At 39.3% G+C, this 12,862-nt stretch overlaps 2 protein-coding genes and 1 long non-coding RNA gene across 4 annotated transcripts; 2 read left to right on the plus strand and 1 right to left on the minus strand.

The window, feature by feature from the left end:
* The first annotated feature begins 197 nt into the window (after positions 1–197).
* On the plus strand, positions 198–2,486 carry LOC124314363. The gene is made up of 4 exons (XR_006911191.1): positions 198–278; positions 460–530; positions 716–915; positions 2,068–2,486. It is a non-coding gene; the product is annotated as an uncharacterized LOC124314363 (long non-coding RNA).
* Positions 2,487–4,842: 2,356 nt separating this feature from the next.
* On the minus strand, positions 4,843–7,726 carry LOC124314074. 2 transcript variants are annotated; one of them, XM_046779085.1, is made up of 12 exons: positions 7,483–7,726; positions 7,188–7,392; positions 7,032–7,115; positions 6,861–6,951; positions 6,443–6,788; positions 6,274–6,374; positions 5,990–6,201; positions 5,775–5,920; positions 5,620–5,704; positions 5,392–5,513; positions 5,221–5,314; positions 4,843–5,153 (listed from the first exon to the last, which is right to left on the minus strand). In XM_046779085.1, the coding sequence occupies exons 1-12, from the start codon at positions 7,506–7,508 to the stop codon at positions 5,031–5,033; spliced, it is 1,635 nt and encodes a 544-aa protein (XP_046635041.1). In that variant the 5' UTR covers positions 7,509–7,726; the 3' UTR covers positions 4,843–5,030. The 2 variants fall into 2 exon arrangements, with proteins under 2 accessions (XP_046635041.1, XP_046635042.1); XM_046779086.1 differs by having other exon boundaries at positions 4,843–5,154; positions 5,225–5,314; positions 7,483–7,725.
* A 2,164-nt stretch (positions 7,727–9,890) lies between these two features.
* On the plus strand, positions 9,891–12,601 carry LOC124314106 (replication protein A 70 kDa DNA-binding subunit-like). The gene is made up of 11 exons (XM_046779147.1): positions 9,891–10,176; positions 10,260–10,425; positions 10,523–10,624; positions 10,707–10,803; positions 10,880–11,145; positions 11,219–11,321; positions 11,406–11,551; positions 11,657–11,743; positions 11,803–11,872; positions 11,956–12,089; positions 12,179–12,601. The coding sequence occupies exons 1-11, from the start codon at positions 10,058–10,060 to the stop codon at positions 12,323–12,325; spliced, it is 1,437 nt and encodes a 478-aa protein (XP_046635103.1). The 5' UTR covers positions 9,891–10,057; the 3' UTR covers positions 12,326–12,601.
* Positions 12,602–12,862: the final 261 nt, after the last annotated feature.

Below are 12,862 nucleotides of genomic sequence, written 5' to 3' on the forward strand. Positions count from 1 at the left end.
TTATCTGGGCTGTGGTAGTGGGGCTCAGTGTAACTTGTTGCAAGACGAACTATTAGATACTAAAATAATCCTGGATGTCGAACGCGGGTGAGAAAACCGCTTTTATTCATTTTGAGCGTGGATTTAGGATATGAGTCAATTTTTAATAGCTTCTATCGATTTCTTAAGAAAAGTGTCGTCTGCTCGAAATAAAATTACAAAAACGTGGTCGTCGTGTCAACTTGGTCGCGTCTACTACTCTATTTATGGAATAGCTTATACTCCATGCTGTTTAAAAGGTAAATTAAGCTTACAATACAAACAGAATGACTATGGGAGATTACATAAATGAGTTACTACACCTGTTCCTAGTTTGTGCAATGTTATAATATTCTGACTATCATTTCAATCGTGTAAGCCCCGTGTTGATGCATGACAGTTTGTTTGTAACATTGTGTAACCTTTATTTCCTTTGTGCAGATTTAAGGCCTGTGCCAGCCATCATTACCACAAGATATGCCAGTTTTGCATGTCTCACCATTATTGCTTGGGTAATGATTTTTGTTATTTTTATTATTTGTTTGACCTGCTAGCTTTTTATTTAATGATGCATGACTTGCATAACTGCAGTGAATTCTCTTGTTTTTAATCGTAAGGGTTTACCCAGTGTCTTATTTTCTACTTGCCCTTGTTTCTGTCAATATTTTTTGTAACTCATTTTTTTATTTTCATTTAGATAAACAGCATTTCTCTTGATTGGAAAAACTACCGATGCCGACCGTGTTACGTATATATTCTCCCTTTTCCTCGTCCTCGTCTACACACCCATGTGAGTGTGTATTCACGAGGACGCCCTTTTTCCTATTCCGCCTGGTGTACTCAACTCTTTTGTGGATGGGGCACTTGTGGATGCCTGGCTTTTTCACAGGCTTAAAGGTAGGAACAAATTATCTCTATTCTTCCTTTTTTTACTATTTGGTGGCGTTTTATTTATAAATCGTGACATAGTGCGGAGTACGATTATTCCACAGCTAGGGTTGTTGACGGGAACTGTTTTCTTTTGTTATTTTTAATTTTTACTCAGAGTTCATTTGGTAACTCATTTGTAGAACGACTGCAGATCAGGCCTGTTTTTGTTCCTCATATATAGTCGTCTGTGGGTAAAACAATCAAATTGAAACAATATTTTAACTTTAAACACTTCAAGTAAAGAGCAAATAGAAAATGTTATGACCAAGAGGGACCTGCCGCCACAACGGCACCTCCTTGTATGTTTCCATGGAGACGATATTGTATATAGGGCGTTAGAGATTCAGCAATTCAGATTTGAATTTCGATCCCCCCCGCTGTCGTTGCCGATCTTATTTGGGACTTTTGATGCGCGGGTATACTCAGAACGTGTCGAGTTTGAAAATAGTTTTCCGTGTTTCCACTTTCATTTCCATCCTTGGGCGATGTCAAAATGCATATGCTATTACAACATCCAAGCCGAGCCGACATCCTCACATATAACTTTCTCTCCCCCTTTGCCACCCGCCATAGAGCGATCGATTTTTCCGGGAATTTCTTTTCCTATACAGCACGGAACAACATCACCAAAGGAAATCAGCTTATAGCTTACAGTGCAGCACAATATATGATAAGACATCAGTGTTAACGTACAGTTGAGTGGATTTTGAGTGGGATGCCATTGGATATTCGTTGTTCGCTTATCCGCACTCATCTCAGTCAATAAGCGATCCCGTCCGACTTGTGAAGACGCTTTCAACGGAACTCGTACGGACATAAGCACAATATAAGACCCAACTTGTAAGCGCTCTCCGCAAGGCAGCCAAATACTTTCGACACATAATATAGCGCCCGCCATGAGTCTCCGTCCAGAAGAAGAAGAAGAGGAACTTGTTATTCTGACCTCCTGACGATGGGGAATAGAAATTTGTCAATCCATTCACTCGTTGACGCACAGGCTAGATTTTATACCATAAAATACAAGGAATCTTCCATCAGTCATCCCCAAAAGGTTGAACACCAACCGAATTTGAAAAAGTTTAGATTTCATCATTTTATTTATTTTTTCTTTCTCGGTAGATACCAAAAGTTGTCGAAAAACACGCAGGATTTTTAGCGGCTGCTCGAGTGACTCAAGGGGACAGTGTCAATAGTTGATGATGAACCTCGTTCAACCGTCGTTAAGCCTGGGAAAAAAAATTGTCATTAGCGGAGAAAACACGTACTCGCTCGTTTCATTATGCTGAACAACATGTATCCTTCAGGTCATTGCTGCTGTTGGTGTCATACCTCGTCTCTTGTTGAAGTGGAGTTCGTGTCCCTTTGATGACGAGTTGAGATGAATCACAGCTTGCTAGCTGCCGCAGGAAACGTCGAACCAGACGTCCTGATATGATTTCCGGTCATGAAAGATATATATGTAGCGTCGAGTGCCTAGCAGCTCCATGATGAGTCAAAGGTTTGTGTACAAACATTGCCTGATCAAAGATATGTAGTTGTCTCCGAAATAACGTTTCGTATGATCTGACTCCCGTCACGAGGGGTTGTATGTATAGTATAGTGTATATGTGTATAGTATATGTATAGTGTACGATGATACACCCCCTCGTCTGTGCCCACTGTATCATCAATGAACTCGCGCTCGTTTTATTTCTTGTTTGTTTTGACATTATGGAAAATCGGGAACGAGATGGGCTTCTGAGTAGCTGCACTTCTTCAGTCTAGATCATACGCAATTTTAAACCGGCGAATTTTGTCATTATTCCTCATTATTATTTTAACTAGCCTGGCAAGGAAAAGAAGGCCAGCAAATGTTTTCTTGGAATGATCGAGTTGGCAGCTAGGCGTTACCGGAAAACTCTTGGCGCCCTACGTGCTATTTTCAGTTCAAAAATATCAAAAGAGGCGCTCTGTTGTATTTACATTTGTCGTCTAAGTAAACCTTTTCATTCCGAGAGACATGTCTTAGTTGTGCTCTGCTGGGAACGTATTGTATTACTCTTCAAGTCGCTGGGTCAACACTCAGTCTAAAAGGATTGGCAAACCACGCCAGGGCTATTATAGACTTGCTACACTCTTCATATGCACAGCAGAGGCCTATACACTTCACTAAGAACGAGTTTATAAATGCAAAGTACGGGAAACTGGAACTTTTTGGGGGAAACTGAAGTGTTGTACACGCAACGGGTCCAGTGTGTACACAATCAAGAAAACCCATTCGTTTTAGTCAATTCACCGATTTTAATTAGTTTAGTTGAGAGGAAATTTTGATGATTTGATTTGTACAGCGCTAATTAGCCAGAAGGCATTTCGCCTCGAAGAGACTGTATCAAAGAGGCTTCTTTTACATGGAAAGAAGTTTGACGATCCCCAGCAAATAGATTAATATTCCTCGAAATATAATTTTTTTAAATAACAAGAAATGATTGCTATAACTTTGTTACTTGCACCTCGTTTATATGATTGCTTTCATGCGCTTCATTAGCAGAGGAGTAAACTTTTAGGAGAGGCCTGATCATTTCTGTGAAATCAGCAATCATTTAATGAATTATATTGACTGGAATGCGTTAGCATTAATTCGCTTCTACGTATAAAGAGTAATAACGTGCTTTTGTTTCAGAATTAACAAATAATAGAACGTAATATGCGTATACAACTTCCAGGGGCGTTTTTTTTTGTCGCCGATGATGGATGGACGAATAAAAAAAACCACTCCGCATCACGGCGTAAAATTAAAATCGATTAGCACCGCAACGCGGAAGAAAATTTGCTTTGCGCGTTATCCCGTCCGCACGCACGCAAAAAAAAATAAGAAACGATCGATTTTCTTTTAATGGCCAACCGGCACGTTATTTCGTACCCGTTTTATATGAGGCAACGATCCAGCTCGACTCTGATAATGACGACTGGCCTAGCTGCGAGTTTCATTCGCGTTATTGCGAGCGGGAACTTGAAAATTAAATTTCCCCGGATGACGAATTTTTAAATTACGATGGCGCAATTATTTCGGTTGGAATTTATTGTGTCATTTCTATTCTATATTCATGAGCCAGACTTGCGAAGGCGAGCCTAGTTTATAGGCTGTGAGCTAATAGTTTGAACCGCTGTGGCTAATCCGATGTGAACTTTTGACGGACGACAATTTTGACGAAAATCTTGAGGGCATCGTTAAAACCCACGATGGAGAGTAGACGAGGATTTTTCAAGAGTTCATTCCCACACCCATTTCCAAGACTTTGTGGACTCCACCTAGCACTGGGGTTACGGCCTAATGGAAAACGTCAGCATCCCTGTCTCGCTGTTTTAAAAAAGATGCATTGCTGCGAAACACTTAGCGAGAACTTGTCATCGCGGAAGAATTTTCGGTTGCAGATGAATTAAGAAAAATGAAGGTCCATCAAACAGCTTTTTATATCAAATATGAATAGGTCCCCAGAGCCCAGACCCACTTACTAGGTGTATATATTTTATTCACACACGCACGAACTAGACGACTTCGCCATCTAGGGTGGAGAGTAAAAAGTTTCCTAAACCGTTAACGGTTTAACGGTTGACGGACATGTTAGTGTATCACTAGTTCACTACTGTAGCTGTACTAGCCTCAATAAATCGTGAAACCGTCTAAGATCAAATTTACTGGGGAGGGGGGATAAACCTTTATTCTGATTTTCTCGGATTATTCTGATATTTGTTGCAACAAATATCAGAATAATCCGATTATCCAACAATTTGTTGGACACCTCCATACTTCAATAATGCATAACCATCAATAAATTTAGACGCGCAACTGCGCAAGTTAATTAAGACAATTGCCAATTCTCGTGGGAATAAAACCAATGAAAAATTAATTTTTTGCCTTGAAAATATATTTTAAGGGCTGAATTTATTATAAATGCCTATTCGTGCCACTCCGACACGTAGGCCAAAAAAGGAATAAATCAATACAGAAACAATAAGATATGAGTAAACAAATCACACAATCCAATCATTTAAAAAATTACACTCACAAAATTATGGAACTGACCAAGTTGTACCTAAGTCTATTACAATTTATACGTGCAGTGCCGAGAAGTTTCATTAGCTTCATTTTGCTCGAAATAAACGGAGTATGGATTATTGTTATCAAAAGGAGTCGACGTTATTGGTGGACTTGTATAAAATGTTTCCTGGTATTTAAATGTAATAAAAGTCAAAATACTTTTCAAATATAACAAGGCAAACTCAATTTTATACCGATGGTGAAAGGGATGAAAACAAATCGTCGTTTGCTGAATTAATAAGTGCTGCGCCAGGAGCCACCACCAAGTTTGGGTCACTTCTCATCCCACTATAAGAGTCAAATAAGCAGAGCATTCACTATATACAGACTACATTATGAATTAATGGTAAAATAAAATAGTTTACAGGTAGTTTTCTGGACTGCTGTGCCAGCTGGCATCAGGATATTGCTGCTGCTGTTGCTGTACAGGCAATTGACTGACAGCATCGGCAATCCAATTCTCTTGTGAATTATTGTATAACGCAGTCTGTAACGCAAAGTAATAAGTTTATGTCATGTACGTTTACAAATTCAATATAATATTACAATACTTTATGTATTAGAAATAATTATTTGAAATACTTATTACTCACACTGTAGAACACAGGTTCTGGCGTTTGAGAAGTGTTGATGTCCGTCAGCAGTCTGATTTCCTTTTGATGAAGAGCTTCGTTGTACCTTGGAAAATTCAGATTATTTTCGTGTGAAACTATCGGCAACAGGTTATTGGAATTCAATTGAAACTTACGATCGACCTATCGTCATGTCATTTCGACTATAAGTCGAGGTGTTGTCGTAACACTCGATTTGGTTAGACAGATGGTTAGAGCTGACAGGCATAAGCTGATGGCCACCGGATCTATGTGGGGGCGCCTGCTTATTGATACATGATTTCTGGGCCACACAATAAGTCAATTAAACACCTTGGTTTATAAAACACCTGTTGTCATTTATGAAACTCACCAACAGCTCTAGCAACTGATTTTGGAGTCGTTTCTGAGTGTCCTGTATGAGACTTTCTCCTCCTGTTTCCTTGACTGTGCTTAAGATGTTAATTACTTCTGTGTTTTCATGCTGCCTGGTCAGCTGAATTACACACTCAATGTGGATGTATCCATCCGGATTTTGCCTTTTTAGCCTGTAAGTACAGGGCTCGTTGCATTTTCCCATCGTCCCTGAAAAAAAAATTAACAAATTATATTGTACTTCAAGTGGAATTAAGAGTGTAACAATTATGTTAAACTCACACAGATAGAAAGCTGTTTGGCTCCAAAAAACATCGTCAGGATGAAGAAATTCGGTTGGATAGCGATTAAGAGCATCGTGAATTCCGGTGACTGCAACGAAACTGTTTGTTTAATTTTAAATAAAAGAATAACTAACAGATGAACATATTATTTGAAAATAAACAAATACTTCTCGCAGAAATGAGTGAACCTTCCGGTAATTAATGAGAGCCACGCGGTATAAAATCTTGGCTTGGTTTGCATCGACTGTAGCGGTCCAGTCTTGCACCTTTTTGCTGCGATTAAACCATTATTATTCAGTGGCTGTAACGCCCTTTTACACGCCCTCTCGCTCGATGGGTTTTCTTTGCCGACTTGCTGGAAATCCAAAAGATTTCCTCGGATTAGGACGCCAGTAAGCATGATGCGAATAGGAGGAACATCTTCGTGGTTTGCCCATTTTTTCTTCTTCTGCTGTGCCGGTTTAATTAGACATTCAACCGGACCGAAATGATTAAACTCCCATGGATTCAAACCTATAGGGATCAAAATACATAATTTTAAATTTAAAAAACAAGAATGTGTACGCTGTATGTACTGGGACTTGCCTTTGAACACATTTATCAATGATTTTTTTAAATTCCCGCTACTCTCGAGGTTGATAACGTCCGACAACTTGGATCCAACAGGTTGAATTGGCTGTTAAGCGAATTCAGAATATTTTTCTTTTTAAGATTTTTAAAATTATGAATGTCTAAAGCAAGAAATAAAAATAAAACCTGATATGGAAATTCTTCTCCGTAGTCGATTATGTCGATATCATCCTCGGACCAAGCTATAAGAGTCGTCTTAATACAACCTCTCTAAAACAAAAATGTTTCATTAAACGTTTACTACGCCACACCTACTGGGTAGAAAACCAGTCTAACGTATACCTGCCCATCTTGGCCATCGTTGTCCACGCCGAAAATTTTATGATACATAACATATCGTATTATGCAAACCATCACAAACTTTAGAGTTTGCTCGAACGTTAGGATGAATGAAGGTTTCGGAAAGCTTAAAAGGGAGACGACCAAACTTAACAGTTTACTACAAGCTATTTTATGCTGTAGTCGACGTTGCTTCTCTGTTTCGATCCTGTTGTTTAGTTCATTTCCCAAAGGAAACCATGGATTAAACACTGACCACTTCATTCCTTTAAACTTGTAATAATAGCTAGAGACTTACTTGTTACAATTGGATCCGTTTTCCATTGCAGTTATTTGACACTTGGACGTTTATAGTGGCAATTTTCGAGCTCTTACACTGTATACTGTAGACGTAGTGGACTTGGTGGACAATGTCCTCTATTGCCAATTTGTCTAGACAGGCTCTTCTCATCCTTGAATAATCACCTGGCGGTGATTCATGAATTTCACTTGATACACAGAATATCCTACATACACAGAACGTGTCACTTGTTTTCTTTCAAAAATTTATTGCCAGCATCTGAACCGCAATGTCTGCTAGAATAATAAAATGAAAAACAAATAAATTATTCAATTAAATTTAAAATGCTGTTCCAGAAATCTGACAATTCGTGGAGGCGGTAGATTCAAAATGCGATATTATGTTTCCGATGTTGCGGTCTCTTGCGGTAAATCCCCTGTATTAATTTAATTTTTATTGAGTTCCTGCGCAGTATTATTATTCAAAGTAAGCCGAAATTGTTTGTGAAAGACTGTTTCCAATTTGTTAGCGCTAGTGGTTATTTTAACAACATTAAAGCAGTCTACTTTTGAGAAACGGTCTATCACCGACACCGAGATTGAGAATTATTCTTTACCGATTATACAATAATGTTTATTTTATTTTATCGATTTTTATTGATGAATAATGTTCTTTAAAATGTGTATTCACACATTATCAAATTTTTAACACATTTGGAATAAGAATAATTATTTTTAAATGATGTACAATGGCTCCAAATGAATGTGCATTTCATTTCCGGATCCAAAGAGTTTATAAGTAGCCCACGTATTGCTAATATTTTCGTAAGATGGTTCCTACAGCTTCTACTATGAATAACAAAGCTCTTTTACAAGCGAGGCAAACCAGAGATAAGCGACTGATGTCGAATCCGGGCACTTCTGCTCGAGTAGCCCAGGCGTTACAATCCCGTGGTAACGAAGTTATCTACAACATTGAAACAGAAAATGATCCACTCAGCGATTCATCCCAGAAAGCGGAAGAGAGCAACAATACCGGAGATCCAGCAGGAAAGGGCGGTGAGAAACAGCAAAGAACGGCGGTTGAGGCAACGGCGATAGAAGATATCAAAATCGGGAGTCCCGCGACCAACGTACAACCAAACGAGGCTCATCATCCCAGCACAATCTTGAAGCAATATCTTGTTCCGTTGTGGATTCTCTTGGCGTACTTGGCTGCCTTCGGCCTTAGCCGCGCCTTCTACAATTTCGCCCTGTCCGACGACGACAAAATGGCATTCGACATGTGGGCTGCGTATTTTAATAGCCTCCCTTCAAACCTGAACACCATTTGGTTCTTGGGGATGGTGCTGAACCAGATGCTCTCCAAAAGATCCACTGCCACGATCCAGAACGTGTTACCGGGCACAACTCATGCCATGGAATTATTCGAAAGGGCATTGAAAAACGAAATACCGGAAAGGCATCAGCATGTCGAACGCTTTTCACGATACATTCTGTTGATGTGGTTGATGACAGCTCGCCAGTTCAGCAAACCTCTCGAGAAGGAATACTCGAGCTGGGCGAAAATCCAGGAAACGTTGGGCTTAAACGACGCCGAAATCCAATCGCTGCAACGGAAAGAAAAGAAAGGCGAACCTTTGGCCTTGGTGGCCTATGACTGGACCAAAGTGTTCCTGGCGGAAATGGAAGAAAGAAAATGTTTCACAAGACCTGGAGAGGTGGCACAGATGTATCAAACAGTCTACTTGTTAAAGAAAAACTGCGGAACGGCTATGAAATTTTCTAACCGGGAATTAGTGCCGAGGTTTATGTTGTGGATCAGCCGGGCCGTTCTACACCTTTTCGGATGGATCAGCGTGCTAGGGTTTCAAACGGAGATCAAATGGGAGGGAAAAAGTGAGAAGTGGTATTTACCATCACAATTTTTTATACCGTATTTTCTCGTCTGTTTTGCCTATGCCGCCAGCCAGATCGTCAGGCATCCCTTCGATAACAATGAAGATGAGGACATGGTTCAAAGTTTGAACCAAAAAATAGAAAACCGAAAGAGATTTCTGAGAGTGTACGACCACAAATGTGTCGATGATTTTATAATGGAGTAATTTTGTTCTTAAAACGTTTTGTTTCCCTCCGAACATCCTAAATTCTGTGCAGCTCGAATGTCGTCAATACATTTCATTGAAAGAAAAAATATTTTTTCGTATTTTTATTTTCCTTTTGATAATTATCTATCCCAATTCCATGTCAAGGTGAATAGAATTCATACATTCCTATCTGTTTATCCACTGGAACTTGGAGATAACGCCTATCTAAATCTTATCAATGCGGAGCCATTGTACATTGATAACAAAAAAAAAGATGACGTGCGCTGGCGCTTGGACTTGTGCGTATTATCGCACATTTGTTGCAAATCAAGTTCAGGTTTCATTGCAAGACATTTAGAAAAATAGAGGTGACGGATAAATACTCGCTCAAACTAGCCACTCAAGTCTACAGGCGATCAGGCTTTAAGGTTAAGTCAATCGGACGTTTATACGGTGGTCTCATGCACCTGCAGTTTCGTTAACTATTCAGTAGACACTCAATCAAGAATGGAGGAAAATCTCGACGAGACAGTCAGAAGTAATCTGAGTGATGGGCCTTTCGTATCTTCCCAAGAAAAAGGTTTCCCCATCAGCGGCTTGCATTATCTCAAAACCGACCACCAAAAGTAAGTAAAAAGGCATACAAATAATTGAACCCCCCAAAATAATACCCTATTCTATATTGCGACGAATTTAAATAACCGGACAGTTGGCTGATCAAAGTCCGAGTTACAAAGAAAACTGGCAAAATAATAGTAAATAACGGGGTAAGCGAAGTGAAATATTTCAAGATGAATTTGATCGACTTGTGGAAAGGCGAAATAGAGGCCATGGCGTTCGGAGATGAATGCGATCGATTCTTTGAAATTTTTGAGGTACGTGATAGAGCATGCACCGTGTGTGTAGCTCGGGATTACATACGGCTACATTAATTGGCGTCAGCTATTCAAATATCTTTTACGTATACAATAGGTTAACAAATGCTTTTCAATTTCAACGGCCGTATTGCAACCAGTCGGTTCGCGCAGCAGCCTGCAGCACGAATCGATACTCAAATTAAATCATTCGACCAAAGTACCGTATATCCCATTAAAAAGTTTTTATAATCCCAATTTCAGATTAGACGAGATCATGTTACGTCAGCATGATTTAACAGGTGGAATGTCTTGATGACGACGATTCTATTTCCAACGCAGAATTTTATTTCGTGCCCATCAAAACCATTTTAACGATGAAGCCCGGGAGTTTTGTAGGTCAGCCCTATCCTAATATTCTTAATAAAATACATCTCAATTTAAATTATTTGCATTTAATTATTTCATTGTACAGATGTTATTGCTGATGCGTCGTTCGTCGGGAAAGTGTCCATGGGTCTGTCTCAATCCACTCAGCGACATTACACGAAACGTAAATTAAATCTAATCGACGACGTTGGCGATTCGATCGTTTTGACCGCGTGGAACGATCTGGTCAACGATTTGAACCAACACGATTATTTCGGCGACTCCGTTTTGCGCATCGCCGTCAGAGGTTCGCAAATTGTCGAGTACAAGGGGAAACTTGAACTCGGCACCGTCTCCACTACCATCTTGAAAGTATTGGCTATACAGAGTACTTGTGTAATAACGACCTTGTGATTGATTGGAAGCGATTTGATATCGTGTATAGATAAACGAAGAGCTTAAAGACATACCAGGATTCTTCAATATTATCGGACGGAGCTCGCAAATCGCGCCGATTTTTGAAAAAAGCTACGAATCTGATGCCATCTGTTAGTATCCGTCTGAAACGCATGAAAAGAAAAACAGAGAAAAGTCGAGCAACGTTAAATTTTAAAAATAACTGCACATTTTAGGCAAAGACATTACGACTTTTCAAGAAATCAAAGATCTGAAGACACCCTATCGTCCCGAGCGTTACTCTGTTCGAGCAATGATCTCTATAATTATCGAAAATTCGCCATTCTATGAGGGATGCTATTTCGAAGGTTGCAGAAAGAAGGTAATTTAATTAATCAATTTGTTTCTGGTGTTTTATTTTTTACTGCAATTGGTTGTCGATTAATTTGTCCATGTTGTGACATGTTACGTCATCATTTACCCGCAGGTGAATTTCAATTTACTAACCAACAATTATTACTGTTCAAAGTGCGATGTGGAAAATCCGGAATTCCGTTGGTGTCTCATCCTGAAAGTAAATTACTATCGAAATCAAATACAAATCAATTAATTTGCTATTATTTCGCTAAATAGTTTCAACTGAATGACATTAGTGGGAGCCAGAGAGTCACCTGTTTCCAAGAGGGATTAGAAGATCTCGTTGGTAAATACCAAATATAAATCCGTACAAGGCGAACAAAAGGAAAAAAAAATTATGACAAATCACAACTGATGTGTGTTCAACAGGTAGATCGAAGCTTGAGCTGTTGCACCACTTTTGGTTTTCATCGCGTCACGAGTTATTCTGGCAGCAAATCAACGACTGTCTACGATTTCGATATTTTCACTTTCGACTGAAATTCGAGCCCATTTCATACCTCGTAAGTCAAATCAAATTTTGTTTTATCTAAAACAAATGCAGTGTTGCAAATTTGCTCTTTTTTAAACCGGTTGGATTGGAATATATTAGGGCGATTTCCCGCCCAGCGTCGTCGTCCTCGGCGCTGGCCGAATCGATCAAATATCTCATTGCCAAAAGATGATTCACGAGTTGCGTCACGAGCGCCACAATCGAATGTTACCGACTCCGCGTCCACTCAGTAAACCAACGGGATAAATAGATCGCCATTATCTTCAATTGCAAATTCTATTCAATTATCCAGCAACTTTTTCATCGTTGAAAAATCAAAGGCTGCTTGATGAGTCTAGACTCCGACATATAACTGTAAACCCAAAACACTTATATACTTCAAGGACTAAATAATTTTGTTTTTGTTTTTCAAAACGGAAAGCGATAACAATGCATTAAAAATTGAATGGAGAGAGCGAGCGCAGAGTTGTAATATTAACGCTACATTGTTTCTAAAAATAAACAAAAATGTACATAAACCGACGTGATGGTCTCCGGCATATTCTTTTTTTCTTTGTTTTCGATTACTGTACAAATATAATATTATAGGCTGGTATTATATGTACGCAGAGCTGTGTGTAATAACTATAGCCTACGGGTTTTGCGTTATATTTGATGTCTGAGGCCAGCCCCTGGGCGGATAAGTCTCTTCCTCGATTCCGCTTTGCTATTATTACCAGACCCGGTTTATACCTTGTTATTTCCGTTATGTTTCCGTCAAATAACCAAACAAAAATCGCATGT

The sequence above is a fragment of the Daphnia pulicaria genome, chromosome 10 (genome assembly GCF_021234035.1).
Source record: "Daphnia pulicaria isolate SC F1-1A chromosome 10, SC_F0-13Bv2, whole genome shotgun sequence".
In the NCBI taxonomy this organism is placed as follows: Eukaryota; Metazoa; Arthropoda; class Branchiopoda; order Diplostraca; family Daphniidae; genus Daphnia; species Daphnia pulicaria.